This window comes from Mastomys coucha, unplaced genomic scaffold (assembly GCF_008632895.1).
Source record: "Mastomys coucha isolate ucsf_1 unplaced genomic scaffold, UCSF_Mcou_1 pScaffold20, whole genome shotgun sequence".
Classification (NCBI taxonomy): Eukaryota; Metazoa; Chordata; class Mammalia; order Rodentia; family Muridae; genus Mastomys; species Mastomys coucha.
In genome coordinates, this window is record NW_022196903.1 from 46791607 (window position 1) to 46817905 (window position 26299).

The 26299-nt window shown below is 40.1% G+C and overlaps 1 protein-coding gene across 3 annotated transcripts in view; it reads right to left on the reverse strand.

Moving 5' to 3' along the window:
• Nucleotides 1-26299, reverse strand: part of Skap2 (src kinase associated phosphoprotein 2) — a 170614-nt gene that overhangs the window by 3828 nt on the left and 140487 nt on the right. Inside the window, exons 11-14 of one of the 3 annotated variants that reach the window (XR_004121993.1) lie at nucleotides 24179-24291; nucleotides 11582-11682; nucleotides 11101-11171; nucleotides 2451-2541 (exon numbers count right to left, since the gene is read on the reverse strand). Coding sequence is in view for 2 of the 3 variants with exons in the window: in XM_031381908.1 (XP_031237768.1) it covers nucleotides 11590-11682; nucleotides 24179-24291 (206 nt within the window). In the remaining variant the exon portion in view is untranslated. Of the gene's footprint in view, nucleotides 1-2450; nucleotides 2542-10768; nucleotides 11228-11581; nucleotides 11683-24178; nucleotides 24292-26299 lie in introns of those variants that run through there. The other 2 variants (XM_031381908.1, XM_031381907.1) reach the window with 2 other exon arrangements.

Genomic DNA, 26299 nt, shown 5'->3' on the forward strand with positions numbered 1-26299 from the left:
AAAAAAAAAAATCCCCTCCCCACTCACACTTGCGCACTGACATGTTCTTTGCCATTTTTGATGTTTGTATTTTGGAACTGAATTTAAGTGCAAGGAGAGTTTTTTCCGAAGTCACTTCCTCCCCTTCCTCCTCCTCCTCCCCAGCGATGCTTTTGGTGTTGTTTGTTTGTAAGGCACATACCAATTTCTTCTCTGCAAGCTCCAGAGACCTTATTCAGGAAAGTGTAAACCTACACATGGAGCTGCTGGGATTTTCTGAACATTCTGCCGGCAATGGGTGGTGATCAGGGAAAATGGACACTTGTGTTACTCACAGAGGTCTACTGCTTATTCTGCAGCTATCACAGCAGCCTGCTCCAACAAAGACCTCATCTTCCCTTTGCTGTATGGAAAGGGGACACATCCCCTCGCTTAGGAAAGACGCAAACATAGCATTATTTTGAAATACAGCCTCGGCTGTCCCCTGCAGCGGGTTTGCTCCAGCAATGGGGTACTTCGGAGACCAATTTGTTTAGCTGATCACTGTCTCTTTGACGTGGCTGCAAATGTTACCTTTCTTTTTCAATCAAAAACACAGCAGGGGGTGCCATCTGTTTGGCACAGGCCTTAGCTCACTTCCTGATGCCTTTTTGTGCAGATCATTTTACGTGGCAATTTGCTAAAATCTTTCATTCCTTGGTTTTGCTAAATATAACTTTCCAAAATGGGCTGTTTTCTCAGAATGTCAGCAAGACTCACAAATGAATGTCGTTTTTCCTGTAATGCCAATATCAGATCAAATGGTGCATTTTTCAGATTTCTTTTTCTTTTTCTTTTTTTTTAATGAACAAACACCTCACCGTCATTTCATTGTTTACTTAAAGCGGACACGGTTACCAAGGATGGAGAGATCACACGTCCCCTCCTGAATCTCACTCCCCGTTCTTTGTTTGGCACTTTACAGAGGTGCACTGTTACTGCCACGGGGTCCAATTTCTAAGATGCTTGAACAGGTGAAACCAAGGCACACCTAGAGCAACCAACCATATTAAATTGCCATTAGGAAGCAGGAGCTAGCAGGAAAGTGGTTAACTATTTCCCCGGCTCTGATGCTGTGCAGAGCCCCACTCCCCCCTCCAAGGAGGAGCAGATGAGTAGCACCGTGCGCTGAGCCACAGGGATGCGCGTGGATTCCGAGCGCTTTGTTGAATACAAATGAATTACCCTCATTCTTCTCCTAGCAGAGCATATAGGCCAGACCTCATTAGAATTCAATATCGCTTTGCTTTTCTAATGTTAATGTACCAGTTATATAAGAAATACGTGTGTGTGTGTGTGTGTGTGTGCGCGGGGGGGGGGGCGGTGTGGAGGGGTGAGGGGGGATTCCACCATTATGTTCAACGTGATATCATAATTCCAAAAACTGGACATAATCTTTGTTAAAGGAAATTATTGCATCTTGCCATTTTATCTTTTGCTTCTAATATAACTTAAATTTCCATTCTAATAGTGGATTATAGGGGCCTTAATTCTTTGTATCTCTCTTAAAGCCGCAGTGACTACACAGCACTAGCTTTATGGCTTTCTGTAAAAATGCCGTGACTAAAGATCAGATTGTAAAGGCTGCGTCCATCTCACTGTGAGAGGAAATGCAGAGCATTACGGTAATAAACAACTGTACAAGTTTTCACCTCCAGGAATCACTCAGAGCATTAAGGCTCAGAGTCTTTTGTCTAGAGTGCTTCGAGAAGTATAATGAAAACAAAAACACAAACACATAAAAATACAATTTATGCCCTTTTATCAAGCAAAGAAAAAGTTGCTTAACGTTTGAAAAGGGAGCAGTAATGTAAATTTATTGACAATTTTATTGTAATAATTAGATGTTTACACAGTCTGGACATTGTGGCTAAATCACTTGGAGCATGTTTATTTGCAGGGAGCTGTTTCCTGGGCACCGCGGCAGGTTCATTAAGAAGACATACTATATTAGGATTCTGAAAACCAGCAGCTCCCACTCTTTCCTTTGCTGTTTTATACATATATTTAAAAACTAAAAACAATGCAGCAAAATTCAGAATTTCCTTCGTAAGGGAAACAACATCCCCAGTGGCCTTGAAATAGCTTGAAAATAAATCTAGCCTTGAATATCTTAATACAGGGCATTTGAAAGACCACCTCTAATGACTCAACTAGCTTTTAATACCTACTGTATAAATGGAGACCTGGTTTTGACTAGGAATAAATTAGAGCTGTGTATTGGGGCATTTCTTGTTTTATCCTTTTCTTAAAAAAAAAAAAAAAACAAGAAAGAAAACTCCTGCATATTTGCCTCATATGAAACGCTTCTCAGCATGCTTTCAGTGAGGAAAAGCCTCGCCTGGAAAGAAAGCTTTCCACAAGCAGCCTCCACACAGCTTACGGGGCTGAAATTGTGCACTTAAATCTCTCCATGACTCTCGTCCACTCACTCTTTCCGTTTCTTCTCCTTCTCCTTTGTGTACTTCTATACTAATCCCGAATGTGCAGATCTGATGTACTCTCTGTTGTTTTTAGATGGAGCTAAAAGAAGAGAAATGACACATTTCTCAGTTATGTGAAAGTCGTGATGAGCCAGATACCAGGGGGGAAAATATTCTGTGAACAAAATTATCTTTACAAAATACATAAAATGAAGATTATTTCATAGCGTGAAGTGGGTCCAGTAACAGAAGCACATTTGGGGCAGTCATATCAATACCTAAAATTTAGAAACTGTCTTAAAATTAAGGTGCTGAATACTAAGCTGCAGTCCATTTCCAGCTTTAGCATATTTCCATTAGAATTAAGTAGTAATCAATACAGAGTATTTATTGCTATCAACTACAGCACCAAGGGAAGCAAAAGACGTGTGCTCATAACACAAAGCCCTCTTCTGTGGTCGCTTAGGAAGAGGAGGAAAAGTTCTCCAAGCAGTCTGATCTCCAGTCAGTGGCACTGGCTGTAGCATCCTCACAGCATCCTCACTCTGTTCTGCACACTACAGCCCCACCATTTTATGTTACGGAAGGATCTGTTAATAGTCAAGGAAATACACAGCGGCGGTGAGAGCAGCTTCCCAGCTGAAGTCAGCTAAGCTGCAATTAAGAGAATGCTATTTTTAGAAAGCAAAAAATGACAGACAGGAACTGGCCCTTTTTTGTTTGTTTTTCAGTTGATGGGACTGGCTAATAATGGTTTAACGTAATTAAGGAGTGAGATCGCAAATTGAGCTTTTAGGGAAAAGTGTTAAAAATTGACTCCATAGTATAGTGATATTATCAAACATGTCCCTGGAATTATGTCTTGTGTAACATACTATGGATCACAACTGTAAGAATTAAAAAAAGAAGGAATCTTTGGTGACTCTGCATAATCATAACAAATATATTTAATAATCTTAAATAAACTCTGATGTACTTTGATATCCATACTTCTAAGTAACTCTAGACATGAGAAATGGTTTTTTTAAAAAAAAAAATCAGATCATAAAAGCCATTATTATTTGAAGGAGTATGCTTAATTTTTTAGATAATTTAAATTATTTAGTGGTCCTTTGCATTTTTTATTAGCTTTGCCTAAAGTTATAACGTTAAAGCATTAAGGTCACATGTGATGAGGTTCTGGTTTTCCCTTATTTCTAGTCTTTGACTTTCACAAACTATAAACTAAAACTAGTGCTCCACTGCCACACTAATTCAGTCAGACCAAAGCACCTCGTGCATAGCCATCCACCTGAAGAAAACTCGTGCCTTGGAAAGAGTAGCTCGCACACAAACACACGGGCATACGTGGAAGCACAATTTACTAACAGGCAGCAGAGTAAGGGAAGCTGTACAGACTTTCCTCAGAGCATCTGTTTCCTTTTCCCTGAACATTTAAGAATGTTCTAATGCATCCAGATGACCACACACACAAAAGACTGTTGAGCAAATTCATGGCTTTAAACATCAGAAGTTTATTTGTAAACTTTACAGACTGAGGTCACTTGTAGTTTTGAAATCTCCATTCATAGAAATTGACTATTTCGTGGAACTTGATTTAAAAACAGACGGGAGAACTCCAAACTTCTCTAGGATGGCGGATATCAATGTCCTATAGAACAAACCAAAGCCAGCACTGCGAGGGGACTGCTGCAAGTGCTGCAACTGGGACCTGCTTGCTTCCCCTGCCCGCCCCCCCTCACTTTTGGAGTAAAGAAGTTGTTGTTTTCACCATTTCCATTTTAGTTCTCAGATCTTCAAAGGCAGCAAAGCCATGTTTGACATTGTTCTGGATTTCTCAGATCCCTCCAAATACTCATCTCCCTTGAGCCCAATCTCAAGGAGGGGCAATGATCAGGGATCATTAGCAGTCAGCAGGGAGGGCGACTGGGAGCACCAGGTAATCACGGAGGGGCTGGGATCCAGGTGACTCTGCCCTGTGCTCTTCCTTGCTTCTCACTGTTACCTGAGGACTGTCCCTACTCCTAGGAGGAATGTTCATCCCTAAACAGTCACTCTTGGCTTTTAGAATTTGGTTTACTATAAAGGGCAGTAACTGGGCAAAAGAGATTATTCATACGCAGTCCTTTACTCCTCTCAGACAATTCAGTAGCTACAAGGAGTTCAGAAATTTTTTTTTCAATAAAAAAATGAATACAAGTCAATCTTCTTGTCTGAGCCAATATTGAATCCCTTACACATTTCTCCCTCCCTCTCTGTAGTTACACACAAGAAAAACAATTCCCTGTTTGTTTCCTAGACAGCAGATACAACAACCTCAAGAGATGCTTGTCTCTTAGTCTCAGGCCATGGTCTGGGACTGGGCCTGCTCAGAGCTGTAGTAAGGTAAGGCTGCCAGGAGCTGTTCTTCCCTGTGCTTTATCCTGTTTTACTGGCTATGTATGTACTTGGGAAAGGCTGTCCAACTCTGTATTTGAAATGCCCTTCTTCTGCTGTTAGCACTTAAATGTAATTATTCAAAGTGGGGTCATTTAATTAGATAGGAAAGGAAATAGCAAGCACAGAGACGATAATAAAGAAGGAAGTGAATACACTGGGCAGCCAAAGCCACAGGTAAGACATCAGCACCACTCACAGCAGCTGTGCCAAGCCTTCAGTTCAGGACTCAGGGCGCGGGCTCAACAGTTATGTACATTGGCTTTGCTAGATTTATGTGCACAGAACTAAGTGACGAGAGCTGTCATGGCTTAAGCCTCAGGTGATTTAACTCCTTTCGAAAACCCAAAGAGGAGGAAGAAAGTGGAACAAGGGAAGGAAGGAGTGACAGATGCTACAGGCCACAGGCATTTGATCTTGGAAGTAGGAATGAACAGGGTATTATTCACCTGTGGAGGACAGCTTACTTTATACCAACTAGACCTGTTTGGTTATCCGGCTGTCTCTGGCTAGCATGACAATGCAAAGTCATTCACTCCACCTAGGAACGAAACACACTGTGGGGGCTAGTAATGTACACATCTCAAAGAACTCATCAGAAGAAAAAGACACCATTATCTTCAACTACAAAGGATTTGATTTGATTCAATCCTTTGGTTAAATTCCAGAGAGTCACTGTGAAGGCTGGCTCCTCCTGTAATAATCTTTTTGCTCCCCACCCCACCAAACCTCTGATCTAATAGATAAATACGTCTTTTCTAAAAAAAAAAAAAAAGAAAAGATGACATCAGAAAACTTTATTTGGGGATCCCTGTCCAAGATACTTCGTGGGTATGTGCACTGCAGAATAAGACTTCGTGTTCAGTGTCCAGCATCTAAGTACCAGAGAGCCCCACAACATTTTTAAGACAAAGTCTTACCTCAGAACATTGCTATCACTCAGTTACAAGATGACGCATGGTTTATAGGGTTTGGCAATTTTAAGGACAAAGCAGTTTATATGTAACATTTAAACTGGCTTTAAACAACAACAACAACAACAACAACCAACTCTACCTAATAAGATCTATTCACTCAAAACAAGTACCCCAGACAGACGCAGTCCACTGCGCAGCCCTCTCGGGGCTTCTGCGGGGGTCCTTGGATGGTGGATGAGAAAGTGGAGAATGGGAGAGGCTTCTTAGGAAACAGTCTCATTGGCCCCTCTCTATCCTGCACCCATAGCTGACTCACCTTTTGTTGAGCTGGAGGCTCATGGGAGATTTCCCAATCAAAGTGTAGCTTCTTTACCTATGTTCTGCCTATCACAGCTTTGACTAGAAGAACTGAATTCAACTGTCAGGTTGTCCATGCTTAGAGTGGTGCCTCCACATGTGTAGGACTGCAATCCTTATTACTAGTCAACTAGTGTGTGCACCTACTGTGCGCACAGCTTGAATCCCTCACAGTACTTCTTAGTCCAAAGGTACTGAATTCAGGGGAGGGGAGTAGGTGCTGGACTTGGCCAAGTAAAGTTACTTCCTAGGACCTTGAGACAAACTTTCCAAGGATGCGCTTAGAAAGCAGTTGGTCCTCTTCACTGAGGCCTTAGCAGCTGGGTCCCTCAGCACATCCACATGAGCACTGGGTTTGCCAGTTACTGAGTGTAGAGAGAGGGTAGGTAACTGTGACCAGGAAAGCAAGTGACAAACAACTCACCAGGGCTGTTGTGAGGACTGAAAAAAGTACAGAGCACAGCAAACAGGAAGCCATGCAGTAAAGCCAGCTATTATGAAATTGTTGTCACCGCATTGAACATGACAGGTGAAGACTGAGCAGTTCTATGAGGACTGTATGGGGCTGAGAGGAAGGCAGAGTGTGGGGATCGGCTTATTTGTGGCAACCCTGTCCTACTCTGAGGAAGCTGTTGGCAATTGGCAGGCTCTGGTGTCGTTCATTTCCTCCTCCAAGAGTATCCAGGTGACACTTTTCTCAAATGAGAGCTAAATTGCTGTTTGAGCTTCATATGGCACCTGCTTTTACCCCAACAGGAGTAATATTTTTATATTAAAAGTTGAGGCCAATCAACAGAAAGCAGACAAGTACAGTACTATATTACCATTTAGTAATGGATAATAAAAAGGAAAACTCTCAAAAACGAGGGGAGAGATTCCTGGAGAAATGGGATCGGAAGTCAAGATGTTAAGAAAAACACTCGAGGAGGACTGGGGGAGGTGACTGTCTCTGCAGCTTTGTCCCAGCAGAAGTGTGAACCCAGCTCAAATGTTATGGGTTGAATCTAACCAAGGGTCTCACTGCACCCTACCCTGGTGATCTACAGCAGCGTCTCCTCTCATCTGAGGGCCGTAAACATCCAAGTTAATATGATCATATGACTTTTGAGAAGACAGAGGGGAGAGGGTTTTTTTTTTTGTTTTTTTGTTTTTTTGTTTTGGTTTTGTGTGTGTGTCTTTAAAGCATATTACATTATAATTGGACCTGTGAAACTTTTCCTCTCAGGATTTTCTCCTTTATTGATTCCCTTTAAAACAGGATGATGCTATGTAGCCCAGGCTGTCCTGGGACTTTTGATACTCTTGCCTCTATCACAGGCATGTGCCACCACACATGACTCTGAAATTCTTATCAGATTCACCCAAGGTGAAAATCTACAAGGCTTCTTTCTTTTCTTTCTTTTTTTCTTCCTTCCTTCCTTTCTTCCTTCCTTTCTTTCTTTCTTTCTTTCTTTCTTTCTTTCTTTCTTTCTTTCTTTCTTTCTTTGTCTCTCTCTTTTCCTTCTTTCTTTCTTCCTTCCTTTCTCTTTCTTTCCTTCTTTCTTTCTTTCTTTCTTTCTTTCTTTCTTTCTTTCCTTTTTCTTTCTTCCTTTCTTTCCTTCTTTCTTCCTTCCTTCCTTTCTTTCTTTCACTTTTCTTCCTTTCTTTCTTTCTTTCTTTCTTTCTTTCTTTCTTTCTTTCTTTCTTTCTAAATATAGAATAGAGTTTATTCAGGGATGGGGAGGGGAGTTAAGAGGGTAGCAGAGGTAGAAAAAGGCAGAGGGAAGGAGGGTAGAGAAGTAGGAGCAGGCCATGACCACGTGGAAAGAGGGAGGGGGAAGGACATGGGGAGAGAGGGGGAACAGAGGGTCAAGAGGCAAGGAAGAGAAGCAGGAGAGAGAGCTACAAGGCTTATTTCTAAGGTACAAGGTAGGAACAGGCTCCTCTGACATTGCCTAAGGGTAATGAAGGCAGTGGTAACTTAGGATGTTCTGAAAGAGGCGCTACGCGCCTGCTCCAAGCTCCTTGAGACACCTGTGCCTCTCATTTGAGAAAGTCACACAACCTTGAACATGTGGCTAGCACAGTGCCATAGCTCGATGTCGAAGTTACCTACACTTTCGCTACACTCGGTAACTGAGGAACCCCGTGCTCATGTGGATGTTCTTAGGGCTCAGCTGCTAAGGCCTCAGTGAAGAGGACTGGTTGCTTACTAAGAGCATCCTTGGAAAGCATTAGCATTAACTGTAGAAGGATTGTGGCTGTTTGGTTTTTGTTTTTCTGGGTACAGAGATCAAATTCTTTCCCCCTCTTCTTCTTAAATCTTAAGTCTTGACCTATTGTAGGGTATCAGAGCAGTTCGCAGGTATTTACAGCAAACCATTTACCCTGCACCAGGCTGTACATCTCATGGTTATAGCTAAGTAACAAGAGTAGACTCCACCAGTACAGACAAACACTTTAAAACAACCAAAAGGGAGCTGTGCTACTTGTGAAGGGCTAGGTCCAAAGTGTTTCTACACTGACAGAAAATAAAAAGGCCCACATGTACCTACTTCACCTACAGATGGTTGAAAAGTGATTCTTCCCCCAATGATCCTATGTACTGTATGTAATTATCTGTAATTGAATTACAATTAAAGTAATCAGTTTAAAACCAAGTATTCACAACAACTGCTGGACAGCAACACTATTTTTCATAAAAAACATGTCATATGCTGAAAAGTGGTCAAAACGGAATGGAGTGTGCGGTGGTTAAGCACAAACCCTACAGTCACGGAAGCCATGTGTATGATGCTTACTTCTTTGAATAAATTCAAATGACAGCCCTATTTCATTTCTTCATTCGGTTTGGAGGCCAGATGGCATTAGCATCATTTACTTCACCTTGTTGTGCTTAATTACTACAATCAACACACTATTCTCCAAATTAATCATAACAAAGTAATTTCATTAGTAACACAGCAGGCTGTTGAATTATTAGCATCATAACAGTTTGCAAACAATTAAACTTTATTTGAACCTTAAAAATTTGCAGAGTGGAACATTATTGTAAGATCTAATGGCAACAGAGTACAAATTCAGTGCAGAGCAAACGATCAAGCAAAATGCTATATAAAATATGACTTACAATCACCTTTCAGAAAAATTAGCTCTCTAACTGTTCATAGAAAAACAAATAAAAGCTAGGCAAACATAATGAGAACATAACAATTAGCATATTTTCTAACAAGCCGTGTTGTTTAAATTCACATTAATGATGTTATTATGATCTTGAAGAGAATGTGATGTACTGTCAAGGGTAGAGGGAAACTTCTTCACAGCACAAAAACGACTTTATCAACTGAACAGAAAGCACACTTGAAGCACAGGGAACAGCAATTTTTCTCATCTCTCCCAATTTTAAAGGCCTTTGGTCCCCATCTTCTATCTCCTATGTATATTCGAGTTTAAAAAAGAACAAAGGCCAGAGGCTCTGGATAGAAGCAGCTTCTGGGCTGGAAATGTTGGCCATCAGTTGGCAAAGGACTCCCTCTCCTGGAATAACTGGAAAAGGAGACAGAAATCTAACTGCTTCTCAGTCGGCCGCAGTGGGGGAGGGGGTTCCCAAGTGGTTCCACGTGCAAATGACAAGCTGCTGCCATCTGCTGGCCACTCAAGTTAAAGGCACAAAACCTGTAACCACAGGCTAGGCTTTGCTTTTCAACCATGGAAGAGAAAGCACTGAATTAATTTCTGTCTTAATTTTGTTTTTAAATTTTACTTTGGGAAATGAGTTATCACAACATATATAGTATAACAGTAAAATAATCACTCTTTACTATTGTATGAATATAGTTCTACATACATAGTGGAGATTTAAAAAATATTATCAGCCCACTTCCAACCTGAAAAACTAGGCAAAAGCTAGGACCTGATAAAGGATGATTCGATAGTAGATTCCATTTACTCCAAAATATCTAGTCACTAGTGCATTTGGTATGGATCAAGGCTCTTCTGCCGTCTCTAGAGATGATTAAAAACACTCTGATTTTAACTATATATGAAAGAGCATTGTCAGGATTCTGCAAACCTTACCCATACAGCAGCAATAATATCAGAGAGCAGGTCAGCCTTCCCTTTCTTCACCGCTGGCAACTGTTGCTGTCCTGAGTCTTTCTCTTCTGTTTGGTGCCAAGTGAGCGAGCACACGGGGGTTTCAGCCCCGGGACTGCTGCTTAGCGGGGGAGGTGGGGATGGCGGGATTGTGACAGTGTGGCAATGAAGAGTCAGAGAGGTCAGAGAGTACCTGGCTGCCCTCAGACTCTGGAAACATGCACAAGTTGTTTACACCATTGTATTAGTGGTAAAATGGGGTTTCTTATGAATCTTTGATTTCATTAAATTTAAATAAAATTATACTAGAAAACACTGGCAAGCCCATCATCAAATTAGGATACTGAAGAGCTTTCAGAACTCAGGTCTGGTTTGCTCTGTGTACCAACGGACAGCAAGCTGCCACTCTTTTCTCTATCTGTAATGTGAGTGCCTGTTTATTCTTTCTTACCTACAGCAGGTAAACCTGTGAGCCCATACAACTTCTTTAATGAAAACATGTTATTACTCTATGAAGAATAAAATACCAAGCTAAGTCATCTATACAGCTTTAAAGAAGTCTTTATTATTGACTCAAAATGTACAAAGTCTAGGAAATTATATGCAGCACTCTAAAAATAACATACTCAGCGACTAAGAGAAATAGCAACCCTCACTGGTAGCTTCAATGACTAAGATTCACATACAATCACAATGAATTTTCACATATAAACCGATTGGGTAAATTAAAACTAATTATTATTTGCAAAACAGTAACAGGTCTTATTTCTACTGCTTGTGTCTAATGGAACCCATCACTGCTTGTTAATCTGACATCAGAGTGCTTTAGTGAGTGACTACACAGAATGACAGCTGAGGCAGGAATGTTTATCCACCTGATATGGCTCCGAGCAGGCATTCAGGTGTACCGTGTTCTGAGGCACTTGCAGATGGACAGAAGACTTCTCTGCAGGCAAAAAGAGAAATTTTTTCTTCTTCAGTAGAAATGTTGATTTATTTATCCTGCATAGAAAAAAAAACCCACCTTTTTAGCCAAATAAAAGTGAATATTTGCTCAACGGTTTTCAATTAATTTCCTCAGGAAGGCCATAAAAGTGGCATTTTACTAGATAGGAGGAGGTTATTATCAAATGAATTTTCTCTAAATAATCTGTTCACTTCCAAAGTAAATCCTCTAGAGTTATTTTTTAAAAAATTAAAGCTGAAGCAAAACAAAATAAAGCAAAACAAAAACAGATTTGGGGCACCATACTTATGTTATCAGAAAACTACAAAGACTTAAAAAGGCAAGGACTCAAGGAAGAGACCAAGAGAACATAAGAGCTATTCCAGAATATTGGATTAAAATGTACTTACCCAGACTCTCAAATATCATACATCTCCATTAGGTAGGCTTTAGGCACCAAGCCAATGGCTCCCTTCATTTCTCCTACCCACCAGCCATATCTATTGTATTCCTAATTGAAAACAATACGCAGTATTAACCATTAGGTCAGGGTAAACACAGTGTTGTTTGTATGCAGCTTCTTAGAAATGTTTCTTTTTATAAGCTACAAGTGCTGGAGCTGCAAATGGAAACATTTTCAATGTTTTGTTGTTGGACAAACCAAACCAAACCAAAAGAAACAACAACAAATCCCAAAACAACACACAGACAGAAAGAAAAAGCAAAACCCATTGCTGTTGGCAAGTATTTAAATTACTGTACAGCACAAAAACATTTTCATTACTGGGCAGACTGCAGAAGCAGTCACTCGCAGAAGAACATGGGAAGTGAGCGCAGAAGGAGCTAGTTTCCGGGCTTCCAGTCTCTGCAGACAGTGCACCCTCATGTACCATAGGCTAAAGCCATGAAGCCAGAGAAGCTGCATGTGCCTTCAGCAAGCTTATTATCTATCTCGCAAGGATGACAGTCACTTGTGGGCATGGGTGGGCACAACGACAAACTAGTAAGTTCTAATTAAACTTAAGTGGCGCATCACTTCTTCAGAAAATCTAGTACATTTAAAGCTGATTAAAGTGGAGAATAAGAAAATACTAAACTTAAAAATTCACTAATACCAATACAAAATAATTCACAAATGGAGTCCTTGAAAATAATATCCCAAAGCTTTTACTGCTTCTCTACTGACCCTGGACTGCCTAAACCCGGGAGGCGTGGTAAAGTAAAGGTACTGTTAGGTTTGCTTGCAGATCAATAGGAAAGGAAAGTCCTCTAGTTTGAAAGGCAGAATATTAATCTGTGAACAGAGTGACTGATGAGGTGCTCTGCACGTTACAATGTGAGATAAACAAGCCTGGCCCTCTCTTCTCTCCTCCATTCCCCACTGACAGACACAACATTGCTTTAGGCACTGTGAACCTTCCTTAACCGGCCTCTGTCTGCCAGATTGACTAATGTATTTTTATCTCAAATTTATTTATGTTTAGTGAGATACAAACAAGTAAAATGAATTACAAGTTTCAAGAATAATATCTTCCAAAAGCAATACTCTGCGCAAACATTAAGACTCAAATTTAATTTTTCACATAAGATAAATTTTTAAAATCAATCCCCAAAGTAATTCAATAGGTTATGATTTTCCAACGTCTGAGTCATAGATAAATGTGCATATGCACACTGAGTTATGTGCAGGGAAGGGAGGGTTGATAGACATGTAGCCTTAACATTCATATTGATTTGTATGCTATTGACCATCGCTAGGAAAATTATGCTATTCTTCAATACAAATGTAGCAACATTAGCATGTATGTATCGACAGACAGTCTACCTATAAATTAAAGGATAAAATCTATGAGTGCTTTTAAAGTGGGGGGGCAGTAGCAGAATTAGGCTTATTCAAGGAACAAGGGGGGAAGGAGAGGGGGTAAAAGGCTCGCCTCAGATTCCTTGTTCTAATAAGGGTACAGCCTTGATTCTTGAGGTGTTAAGTTTAAAAGTTCACTGATAGTGCCACTTCAGTGGACAAAACTGTCTAAGCAATGAGCACTCAGTCCAGAACTCAACAGTGATATGTGTAATCTGTACAAGGTGTATCTATCAAAAGGAAATATCAACTTACTGAAAACTAGACTAGCAATCACTGTATCCTAGAAGGCACCTAATAAAACTGCCCTTTTCAGTTTTTAAGGCGATGGATACAATTGGAGCGCAAATGCTTCACAAAACAAAGATACTTTACAGATCAAAGGTCTGTATTGTAAGATATGAGAATGGATTAATGGAGTAAGTCTGGGAGTGAAAGCCTTTACCCAATACCAGCCTTAGACTTTTTTCCCCCAACTGATTACATCAGAAGAGCAAAGGGTCTAGCCTGCCAATAGGAGACCCAGAAAGCACCCAGTTGGAGGGCAGACCACTGACCTGAACCTGCAGCCAACGAACGATGCGCAGCCTGGGAGACAATGGTCAGTTCATAGAACTTTATAGAACTTTGTAATATTCTACTTTGGCTATGATCTATACTGTCAACTAAGAACCTATTATTACTCCCCACAAAGAGCATAAATCCTCAAATTAAGACAAGAAATTTTACTTATGAAATTCTGGTGCTCTGTATGGTAGAGCAGTAAGGGTAAGTAACTAGAAAGGACAGTAGCAGGCAACTGCTACTTCTCAGCTGGAAGCAGATCCCTTACATAGAACATTCCAGAGAGAAAGAGGAAAATGTCACAATAAGTAATCCTAAAGGCTTCACTTAATTTAAAACACCCTCCCATGTATGAAATGCACACCTCATGAAAATGCTCTAAAATATCAGCTCATATTCAGAAAAAGGTAAGAATAAAAATCAGAATATTTCTTACTTTATATTTATAAATAATCCCACATAATACTCCTGTGTGAAATTAAAACATAAGATAAAATATATCAAGACAAAAACTCTAGAAGGCAAATTTACAGCTGTGCACTGCAGCCATCAGACTAGTCAACAAGACTGCAAGCAGGAGCGTCCCTTGCATCTCCACCCTCCTCTGCACGAGCCTCCTGAGCAACATGAATCCCAATTAAACCATCTGCAGCCCATAAATCGGGATGAAAACACTCCTTGGACTAGAACAGTTTTCTAAACTTCAGCCTCAAGATTCAACATCATGCAAGGTTTCCTTTCAAAACAGAAAGCCAGTTTCTTTCCCCCAAACATATGTGATCACGAATGATAGATCCTTAATGGTTGGAAATAATGCCATCAATAAATACCATGTTGTCTTAAAATCCACATAGTAATTATAGCAAGTCACAGATGGATCGTTTTAAAAATACCCCTCAAACCTTATTAATAAAGGAAAGAAGCGGGTGGGAGAGGGAAAGAGGAGAGGCCCATACCAGACTGCCATGCAGATCTTGACAGGACGGGAAGCATCACGTCACCTGACTGCTCTCAAGATCTCAGGTAGAGGTCTGCCATCTGGAATCCTTCACCCTATTCGGCTCTTACCATCAACTGAAATGCTAACATAGGCAAGTGATTGTACCTCGGGAGGACTGATAAAATAATGAAGAGTCCTTTAATCTACAGGAAACCATTTTAGTCAATTTATAAGAAATATTGCATCCCTTTGTAGGACGTGTAATTATTTTCTATTAATCATGTGCTATAAAGCTACATTATGCGGTTATTCTGTTATCACTGGGAAGAGGCCTGCAGTCAGCTTCTGACAATGTTAGGTAATTACTAACACAAAGCTGCTTTCTCCTCCCGCAGTAATGCTATCAAGATCCAGAGGTGTAGTGATGCTTATTGTGTAAAAATAGCACTCAAAAGGAATTCGCTATCTGAGAAATGGATGGCTTCCAGGCAAAATGTAACGTGGCAGTCAAAGAGGCACAAACCCAAAGTCAAATTCCTCTAATAATGCAGGAAATAACAGTAAGATAGTAACGAACCTCGCAGTCTGACTCCACGTCACAGCTGTCAAACCGCTGAAGTCATCTTATTTGTTTATAGTTAATATTTACCGGGCAACAAAGAGATTGTGCAATACGGTTGAAGGAAGGACCAGTTTTGATAAAGAGAAACAGACTTTGTGTTACACAGTAGTAAAAACATGTTCACATTTGCTTATTAACTCACAGCCTTCCTCTCTGCTTGAATAAGATTCCCAAATTCACTTAAATCCTTTTCTGTGCCAGATCCTCTCTTTTCTTGAGTATGTTAATCCATTTTCTGCAAACTGGATGAACGAATCTGCTTCACAGAAACCTAAAGCACTAGCAGGGCTAGGGTTTCAGTCCCTTACTCGTGTGTGAAGGCAACAGGTGCTTCAGATACGGGGCAGTCTCTATGTCCTTTGTCTGAACATACATCCATGCTCCGAAAACATGCTAGCCCTTTGTGAAATGAAAGCGATTTCAACCCACAGAATATTAAGCACAGTGAATTTAAGAATCAGTGGATTTATTTTCCACATATGGTAATTATGCCTAATAGATAAAAATTAAGTTAATGTGTTAAACATATAAAGACTTTCTTCAAGGTTATCTCACTGTGTGTGTATCTGTCTGTCTGTCTGTCTCTATGTGTGTGTTTCTGTGTGTGCAGGAACTCCCTCCCTTTTTCATCTTGGTAATGGTTCCCTTAGCAACATAGGCTTGACACCCACGATGATCAGCTGTCCCCATCTAACCTCCCTGCTCATTCCCTGACCACTGAAGGAGATGGGTGTGAACCCCATGGTTCTCCGTGCTAGCGGAATAGCACTACTGAGAGGTGCTCTCCACGGCTGCACTGAATTCACAACAGCTGTGGGATCCAGACCCACGGTTTATCATTTAGAACTCAGGTGTGAATGAGTTCCTTCAGTTCGCTGAATTCTTTTTTGTTTTACATCATTCACTCCATTTTAACTGTAGGAGAAACATGGACAAGTTAAGAATTTAATTCTCCTAACAAATTTATTTCACATCTCAGAGACCTGATATACTGAATTCAAGTTTTTACAGTAAATACTTACAATGCTGTGGACTAAACATGACCAGCCTGCTTAATCCTTCACTGCCATGTTGGGCAAGGAGAGACTCAGAGTGAAGCTCAGTAGAAAGGGCTGGAGTATCAGGGGCTGTCACCTGCCAAACCACATCTCCATGACAGCTCCTGGGTTCACCCATGCCACCATGACCAGCTGTCACTGCTTCAGTGCAGGACTTACCACCTCTCTGGGAATGGCAACACTGTTACCTCTGCCCCTCTGATCTTCTAAGAAACTGTCTGCATCAGTTTACGCTGCTGCTAAAGAACTCTTATCTCCTCATGAGAAACTACAAAATCCTTGTACAGTTTCTCTCTGTAGCAACATTTGCCTGTCATTTCTGTAGTCTGCCTGGTCCCACCTGCTACTGCATCCAGTCCTGTCTGTGTGTATGCAGTGTGCTTCCCAGGAAGACCCCTCCCACAGCTAGATCCTGCTCAGTGCTTGAGACACAGTCAGTCAGCTGGCGTGACTTGTGTGCTTAACTACCTGACCCAAACACACTAACACATCTCACTTCAAGCTGAGCTTTTATTCCTCAGTGGATTTCACACTCCTCAGTTTCATTCCTTCAAATAGCAAAGAACAAACTTCCTGAGCTCAGAGTAGGGCCTTTTTCTTTTCTCCATGCCCCATGATACTGCATATGTAATAGATGCTCAGTAAGTTAGACACTGGAAACTATCCCAGACCCATGTTTGCATTGGGTGGTGCATCAAGTTTCTAACTTTGAAAATAAATTTAATTTCTAATAGGAAAACATTTTTCTTCATAGATATATATCTAAGAATCATTTACCAAATACTATGTACACAGTGACCTTGGGCAGGCTGAAGCACAGGGCTCCTGCCTCTGACAGGTTGCTGGCTAGTGTTTTCCATAAAACCCAATGAGATGCTTTGTCTAAAGAGCTTCCATCTTATCTTTAGAAAGAAGGGTATCTGTCTCCTTAGGAACCAGGACCTACCTGATTCCGTTTCTCTGAAGAAATAAGCTGACTAGGACTAAGCACTGACAGCCCCACTGAGGGTTGGGGTGGTCGACATCTCAGGAAGGCACTTGTGGGGTCTTCAGCTCCTCCCATCTTCTTGAGCTCTCTCCTGTCTTCCTGCATGTCTTGGTTGTAGACAAAGTGGGTAATTTGGGCAAGCTCCTTCTCACCTATAATACTTCCATTCCTCACTGAGACTATAATAATTCAACTTCATAATTTATATAAATCAGTAAATTGAATTATACACTTGGGTCTTTGTAGAAGAGCTTACACATACACACACACACACACACACACACACACACACACACACATTTGTTGTTGTTATTGAGACTATTACCTGCCCTGCTCGCTGCACCCTTTTTTATTAGAAAAAGTTGCCAAGGCTCAATCATCCATGCATGTCCTAGAGAGATGATCTTAACACTGACCACTGAGTCACACATGAAGAAGCACATGAGTCTACAATGGGTTTTGCAATTTTATGTAGAAAAAAATAGCAGGTAGGTGGAGACTGCAGATGGCATGAAGAGAGTAATGCATGGCCTGTGTGAAGAGATTAAATGGAAAGCATCTGTTTTTCAGGGAGAGCAGGTGTGGCTCACACCCAAGGCACAGGAGGGAGCAGTGGGCAAACTGGGTTGGAGAGGTTGGTTGGCTTCCTTGTGTCCCTCTGTCTGTCGGGGCACAAGAGTTTATGGCTAACAGACAAAAAGAAAAAAAAAACCAAGCAAACACTTCAATACTTCTTGACTGAACAAGGTAAAGGTCTACTTTAGTTTCAATTTCGCAGAATCCTTTCTAAGATACTGCTTGTTCATCTCTCTGCCTTCGCTCCTCTGCTCTGCACAGTAGTCTCAACCATTAAGCAGTTTTTCTCTGTGGTTTCTGCTTCAGCTTCCAACTTTGCTAAATGACCGACCTGGAAGTGTAAACTAAAAGAGAGCCTTTTCAATACAAGATTCTTTTTTGTTCAGAGTGTTTAAACAAAGTAACAAAAAAATAAAATAAACAAGAGGGGATCTGATTTTGCAAAAAGAGCAAGAATTAGAAGATTGAAACTTTTCCTTGAACTTTTTCTAGTTTTTTTTTTTAATAGCTAACCATTCAACTATGAACATGTCACTTGTTAATTTATTAAGCAACTACTTTATAAAGCTTTTCTTTAAAAAATATTTTAATTATGTGTATGTGTGTGTGGGTATATACTACACATATATGCAGGTGTCTACAGAAAATCAGAGGCACAGGATCACCCCCGAGCTGGAGTTAGAGGATACTGTGAGCCACTTGGAGCTGGGAATCACTTGGGTTCTGCAAGGAGCAGTAAGTGCTCTTAATCTCTTAATGGCTGAGCCTTCTCTCTAGCCCCAAGATTTCCAGTTCAGCAGTCTGACTCTTGTTTCTACTCTCCCCTGTCTAAGAACCTCCCAAAAATGTCTAGCTTCATGTTCTATAGAAAAAAGAGTAAAGACAAAGTTCTCAATGACATGAATTGTGCCAGTGAGCTCTTGATTTCTGAGGTTGGGGTTGGGTAAAAAGGGCACAAGAGACCACAAATTGTTGAATTTAAAACACACACACACACACACACACACACACACACACACACACACACAAACAGTGATGCTTTATGGCTCTGGTTTGCTGCTGGCAAACTTTTGGTTATTCAACACAGAATTAGACTCCTGTAGAGCCTGACACTTGGCTACTTCCCAAGGTAGCCCCTCTCCCATGGTCACAAGAACCTCTGACACTTGTTTGCCCTCTTTCAAGTCACTATAAGGGTTGGGCCACCTGTGGGCCTCTAAAGCCCCATTCCCCTTCACTGTCAGCCTTGTCCCAGAAGGTAGGCTGCCTCCATCTTATGGGAGAGGATACAGGGAAATATTTGAGAATGTTGTTTGGAAAAGTGGGGCTGGAGCTGCTCCCACTGCTGGAGAGGCAGGCATGGAGGAGGAGGCAGGTTACATGGGGGCCCCCCCCCCCGTACCCAAAGGGACAGCACAGAAACAAACAAACAAACAAACAAACAAACAAACTGCTGTCAGGTCCAAACAAACAGAATCACAGAAAAAAACATCCCTCCTTCACAAAAGGCCACAGGATTGGCTGACTCTCTTGGAGACTCAGCATCAGCCATGGTTGTCCCTGAGCTGTCCCTGTAGTCATCAGTAGCTGGTCATGCTATTTGTGCTATCCTGGGCCATCTGAGCACAAATGAGAAACTAGGAGAACTATATATTAAAACAACAACAAACAAAAACCCCCAATGCCTTTGTCTTTGCCAGTGAGAGTTTTGATTTCATTTATTTTATAGGTTTGAAGCCCCAAAAGCTATACTAAGTAATCTTTGTATTCTAACAAGAAGTAAATGTTCAATGACAGCCACAATTCACCAATCATTGGGAAGTATCAACCAAACACAAATAAAGCACTGCTTAAACCTTCAGCCAACACAACCTCAAATGCATTTTATTACATAGTCATGACCACTGTCTTATCTACATTTCCCATTTTGGTTTTAAGAAAATATTTCTTTAAGGCTGCAAAGCTAAAGTCATGCATACCTCTGAAGAAAGAATATATTCTAGAGCCTGAAGCAGCATCCCTCTTTCCTGCTGAAGGATAGCTCTCTAAAAATAATTTATTGATTGAAAAATAAGGATGAGGAGGCAGTTAGCAATGTACCAACAAGTATAGATTGAAAGATAGCTGCAGGAGGATGTGAGTCCAGAATGGCAAGGCAGACCAGCAGGCCCAAAGCTAATGAGGGCAGAGAGTCAGCCTGCTACTGTGTAACCTGGAACCTACTGATGAAACACGAATATTGCACAAATGTGCTTCTAGGAAAATACCATTAGCTTACCAGATAATGCCCATGGTTTGGGAAAATAAAATTGAGATGCAAATAGTAAAATATTTAGCATGATTTTCTAAACAACTGCAAACAACTGAAATTAGAAACTAAAAGATTTTCTACTTCTAATAACGGCTTTTCCTCTCTTAAAAAACAAAAGCTTGAGATCACATTGCATATTTTCGGAGTTAATTCACCATCAAAACAGTTATCATAAAGATCTCAAATTATACCTTCATCTGTCCCTGAAAGTATGCAAATATGCTCTATCTTTTTTTTTTTTTGGTACGAGAAAAAGAGATCTCTAAATCTACATTAAAATACTGAATTATTTTAGTTCATTAAGAAAACAGCATCAAGCTTATTTGAAGAGATCAATAAAGCAAAAAGGTACTGTTTCCATTTAAGGCAAACAATATTTAGATTTATATTAGTGAGGTTCAAAGGTTGAACCTAAAAAAAAAAAAAAAGCCAGATATTTGAAGGAGGGGCTAGCTCAGCCAGAGGGTCACATGGCAGCTGCTAATTGGAAAATGTTAAAGAAGGAAGGGGGGAAGGGCGGGGTGTCTGCCAGCTCTTCTTTATTGTATGTTGCCTTGGATTTTCACTGAAGAAAAAAAAAGGGTGGTGGTGTTAACATCTGTGTAACTCAACAGAGGCTTAACATAAATAAATCATCCTGTACTAACTGAGCACAGTGGTTTGCCATCAAGGTGTCTATGGAAAAGGAAGGAAGAGAGGAAAAGAGGGAAGGAGGAGGAAGAATAAGGAGGGGGAGAGGGGGGAGGAGAGGAAGAGGGAGGGAAAATTTAAAAAATAAAGGTATATTCCATAGAGATGTATAATGAAAATAATCTAATCATCAAATTAGTGAAACATTTTCTACCATTACATTTACAAAATTGAAATGCCCTTTATTATAAAGCATACCATTTGGGTTTTGAATTTGTCTAAGTATATATATTAAAAAAAATCTTTCTTTAAACTATTTTGTGTTGCCTTTTTAAAATGGACATATTTAAAACTGAGAAACTTGTGGACAGTAAGTCAAATCATAGATAATATTTCAAATTAAAAGTCAGTACATTTCTAAGATTAAGTTGGATTTCTTTAAAATCTTTTAAATAGTTTTATTTATTTAAAAAGTCATGACATTGATTTCTTACAAAGTATTCATTTTCTATGTTTCCATTTTCTTCATAATATTCTTCACAAATATTCTGCTAGATTTCTGAAAATATATTCTTCCTTTTTATACAATTTCTACACTTAATTCAAAATGATGAACACAATTTTTCATGATTAATGCTAATACTTTATTGACATGAGATGGGAGAGTAATCACCCATAGCTAGGTGTAAAGCTGAATTAATGACACCATTTTGATTGTGCACATTAGCTGCAATTACCTGCACCACTCATTCTGAGCCACTAGATGGTGTAAAAAATAAATTAGAATGGTGAAAATTTCATGCCATCATCACAAAGATCTAGATAATACTCTAAGATTAAACACATTTCTAGTCATATAAAATAGTAGTTATTTTTATACTACTTCTATTTTTAAAGACTCGAATTAGACATTTGCTTATGCATCTGTGTACAAGTTTCTGAAGAGTTCTCTCCTTATACTGAATGGGCCTCAGGGGTTAAACTCAGGTCCTCAGAGTAAAGCAGGCACTTTTACCTGCTGAGCCAACTGCTTATCCTTCTAAAAATATATAATACTGGTCCCACCTTGATCTGGAAATCCATTGCTTTCTTCTGAAAATCTTGAGTTCTCAATTTATTATTTTAGGCATTCAGAAATTAAACACAGTTATGGTATTAACTTAAGGTCTTTGTCTACCCAGGTTTGGACAAGACTGTAAGTTATAGCAACTGTGAGAGATTGTCCAGTGTTTCTTTCTGCACCTGCACAGTGCAGGGTGGTAAGAAGTCCTCACACACACACGTGCCTCCAAAGCAGGCAGACAGCCCAGTAAAGTCTGCAGTCATGTTGGGGCAGATCTGGGAGGTTATTCTTCTTATCCTAACCATGCACCCCGACTTCACTCTCTGAGGTTCACAGCTGTGACTGTGAGCATCAATCATTTATCTATGGGGAGATATAGTGACTAACAAGTTCATCTTTCTTGGCTCTTCTTTCAAATACCCAAATTAGCCCCAGCTAAAATGCTGTCTCTAGAAGGAACCCAATGTTGTTGGGACTTCAAGCCTTGCAAAGGTCTGAAAGAGGAGGCCAGTTCTCTCCCAGATAACAGCACTTAAGATGTTCAGACAGAAGTGAATGCTACCTGTGAGCTGGGCTACCTCTAACTCAAGGTCTTAAATAGGTTTCAGAGAACTTGACTTCTAGCCTCAGCATCCTGGAAGGACAGTGCACACTAGGACTACACCTTTAATTTCACAGGAACAGGAAATGGTGGAAGTGAGACAAGTTGATGTCACTTTGCCTAGGGGGGATGCGCGGGGGGAGGGGGGGGGAGTGGCGGGTCTTCTGCCTGGGCTTCTGGCAGCCAAGCTGACTCATGAAGAAGGCCTTAAGAAGAGACCCATGTGGGCTTTACAAGCTCCATGTGTGCAAAACAATACAATGCTATGCCATGTATCCCTAGATTCTGAAGTTTCAAATACAAGTTAATCAACCTTTTAATTTTATATACTCACAGCTAAATTGGTTAAATAAACAGTGAGCTTGCTAAATTTGGGAGGAATTTTAGGAGAGTTTCCTGATAAGAACTGGGCCAAACAGTGTTATTTCTGTTAAATATTTAACTTTAAAAGCTGTTGTTCTAACTTGGGACAATTAAATGTTTGATAACAGACTTAGCCAAAAGCTGTCATGTGGACATGACAGTAAGATACCACAGCAATGCATGGATCCCACCATTGGGAAGCTGACTGGAGTTCAAGACCACCCTTGGCTTTGGGCTTCTCAATAGGTAGTAGTCTGTATTATTAGTAAATATTCTTTCTCCTACTTCTCTCACTAATCTTCAAGTACTTATGTATCATTCTTTAGGATTCCCGGTATCTAGAATGTATCCTGGTATTGTGCATGCTTTATATGGTATGGGATTAAGCAGAGGGACAGAAATTAGCTATTCTGGGAGTCAAGATAATATAGCTCATGCACTGTGTCTGCACTAAGAACAGACAATCTTCATTAAGATGCCCACTCTAAGATTCTATGACCAGCTGTATCAAGATTTTCTGTACCAGCCAACCAACATTAAAATCCAATATGTGACCTTATATTCAAATTCTCTTTGTATCTAATAACTCATATCATCTTTCTGAAATATACAAAATATTTTTCAGATCAGTAACTTTAAAGTATTAGATTTATAACCTATGTAACATTTCCCTGCTTATACTTAAATCATCTTCATTCATGATTTGGTGCCAAGATAATATTAAAAAGTAGACATTAAAAAAAATCCCTCTAGTACAGTAGGAAAAATTTTAGAATGAAAATTAAGAGAGCTCAAGCACAGCGTCAGAAACCGAGGTTTGGAGCTGACAGGTTCTACAGGTCCAGTATCTTAAAAAGCAGAGACACGATTCTTATGTATATAAAGATGAGTTTGTGGCAATATACTTTGGCACTACAATTACAAATATAGTGTGTTAAACTTTAAAAAATTACCTCAACCTGTTTGGATATAGAGCCTTTACATTGTTGGAACAGCCAATGTGTTTACACAAAGATGAAAAACTTTTTTTTATAAACACAATGTTTCCACTGGAGAATGGCAGGCAAACTCAGAATAAGCACACAGAAGAATAAGAAGGAAGAAGCAAGAAAAACATAATTAATAACCTAATACTTTACAATGTTAACTTTCACATAAGTATATTGTTTCTGGATAAGGCAGTAGGTGGATGCCTGCCAAGGGCTGGAGTGACAGGTAAACACACTGCTAAGTTCAATCCTGTTATCTGATTGTGTTTAAATTCTGATTATAGTTCACTTGACAAAATAATTAATTATTGTGAACTTCCAATTGTTAACTAGGACCTAGAAGAATTCCAACTGGCATTTTTCCCTCGTGTTGTAAATGCAGGAGGACTGAGCTGCGTACTTCCCTTTAACAGCTGTCATGGGGGAGGGGTACTTTCTTACCTTGCTAAGAATGTAAATCACATCACCACGCTTAAAGGATAACTCATCAGAAAGAGCTCCAGTACAGTCCCACAAACCCTGGTAAAAATTAGCATAGTCAGTGCTTTTATCTCCTAGGAAAAAGAAAGAAAGACTTGGAGTTAAGGCTTGAACCAAAAGAAGTTAAAGGATCATTACAGATTGCCAAGATAGCCTAAGAAGCTCCGCCCAGAGCACAGGACAGCTTAGTAAACCTGCACCCGGCTCTGAGCATGCTCCACTTCCATCCCTAATCTAAAACCTGCAGCATTCGCATCCTCAGAATAGCAAGGTGCTTCTGCTCATTTTTAATGAAAAGTCCTAAGCTCACCCACTATGTGTTTGAAGAGCAAGTAGTCTTACTGTACCATCAGAATATCTAAGGGACAGGACAAACATATTTCAAGGAAGAGTCTCATGGAATTTGGAACACTTGATAAGAGAATAACAATAATAATATACTTTAATACTCAAATATAGAGAGCATTTGTACTCAAAGTCTCTCAAAGTTGTCTCTAAACTATTTTTTCAGCTTTGAAATTGCTAATGCGGACTTTTGTTAGTCAGGTCTAGGACACTAGGCTCCTACGGTGGAGTTATCAGCTCATCCTTCTCCTGGCATAAGTACAATGGATGTGAAGTGCTCAAACTGCCATACACACCATTAACTGATTGATTATTTAGTGCTCGTCGCTCTGTAATACCACAGTAACTGGGTAATATATGCTTTGTCACTCACACAATATGACTCTCCTAAAACGCAGCACACAGTTAAATACACTGGATGCTTTTGTTACACAAAGAACTGTTTCCTGTTTTTAATTTCATGATAATTGAGTTTTGATGAGTTAAGGAAAGAAAGACTTCAAGTCATATCAATAAGACACAAGATGCCCATGTATTCACTAGCCAGGCGGAACACACACGTGCTGACAGCTTCCATCGCTGCAACGTCAGCTTTGAATCCGTGGGATAACGTGGAGATGTATGCTGGATCAGGGCTGTCATCTCACTTCTGTGAGATCGCTTTTAAACAAGAAGCTTCTTGGCAACTCAATGCAAACAGTCACATTAGTACAGTTAGCACAGTGTTGGTTTCTACAAAGTATCGATTAGAAGATTTAATTCTTCTTAATGTCTTTAATATGCTTTAAAAAGGAGATTCTGAATAACATGGAATCTAAATATTTATAGGATGCATCTTTTCACTTAAATTTGTGAGAAAACAAGGACTAGAAAAAAAATACAACCTAACATAATTCTCTGTTAATTTTTATTTTTTAAGAGGGAAAGAGAAGGACAATAGGAGCAGCATGATAGAATGGGGAGGGGGAGGAGGCGCAGAGAGAGAGAGAGAGAGAGAGAGAGAGAGAGGAGGGAGAGAGAGAGAGAGAGAAAGAGAGGAACAGAGAAACAGAGACTGACCCTGTATTGGTCTCTACACTGTAGCACAGGGCTCAAAGCACTAAAACCAGCAGGAGCATGTGCAAGCCCCAGAATCCAACCAAGAGCTAACAATGCTAGTGTCCACCCCATCACAGCCTCCCCCAACCCCCAAGCATGTATTAAATAAATTCTATAAATGGACACTAGAGGGCACTCCAGCTGGCCAGATATCTCCAAATGCTGTCCATTTCTTTCTTTTCTTTCTTTTTTTTCAGGAAAAAAAAAAATCACTGAATAATAAAGTGACTGATTTCCTTTAAAAACCACTTATTTAGACAAATAGAGATTTAGAAGTTGAAACATTCCTGTCAGATTAAATCAACTGGTAAATGGGTCAAATGGTGCACCCCATGTAGTCTGTCAGCTTGAAAGTCAAGGAGTTAGAACAGACAGGATGACATCATCTCACACATGAGGCCCGCCACACAGTTCTAGCCAAGAAGAGGAAGGTCTAAATAGCTAGTTTCCCCAGTAGGGGCCCCGACATGCTCCTCATGCTGCTCAGGCCTTAGGCTTGGTCTGACGATGTGGAAGAAACAAACTTGGGCTAAAAAACTAAGGTCAAAGTTTTTGATGGAGCTGTGGGATCCCAAAAGTCCCAGCTGTCCCAGCCCTTCCTCCATTTCAGACCTTCTCACAGTACTTTTCATTTAACAG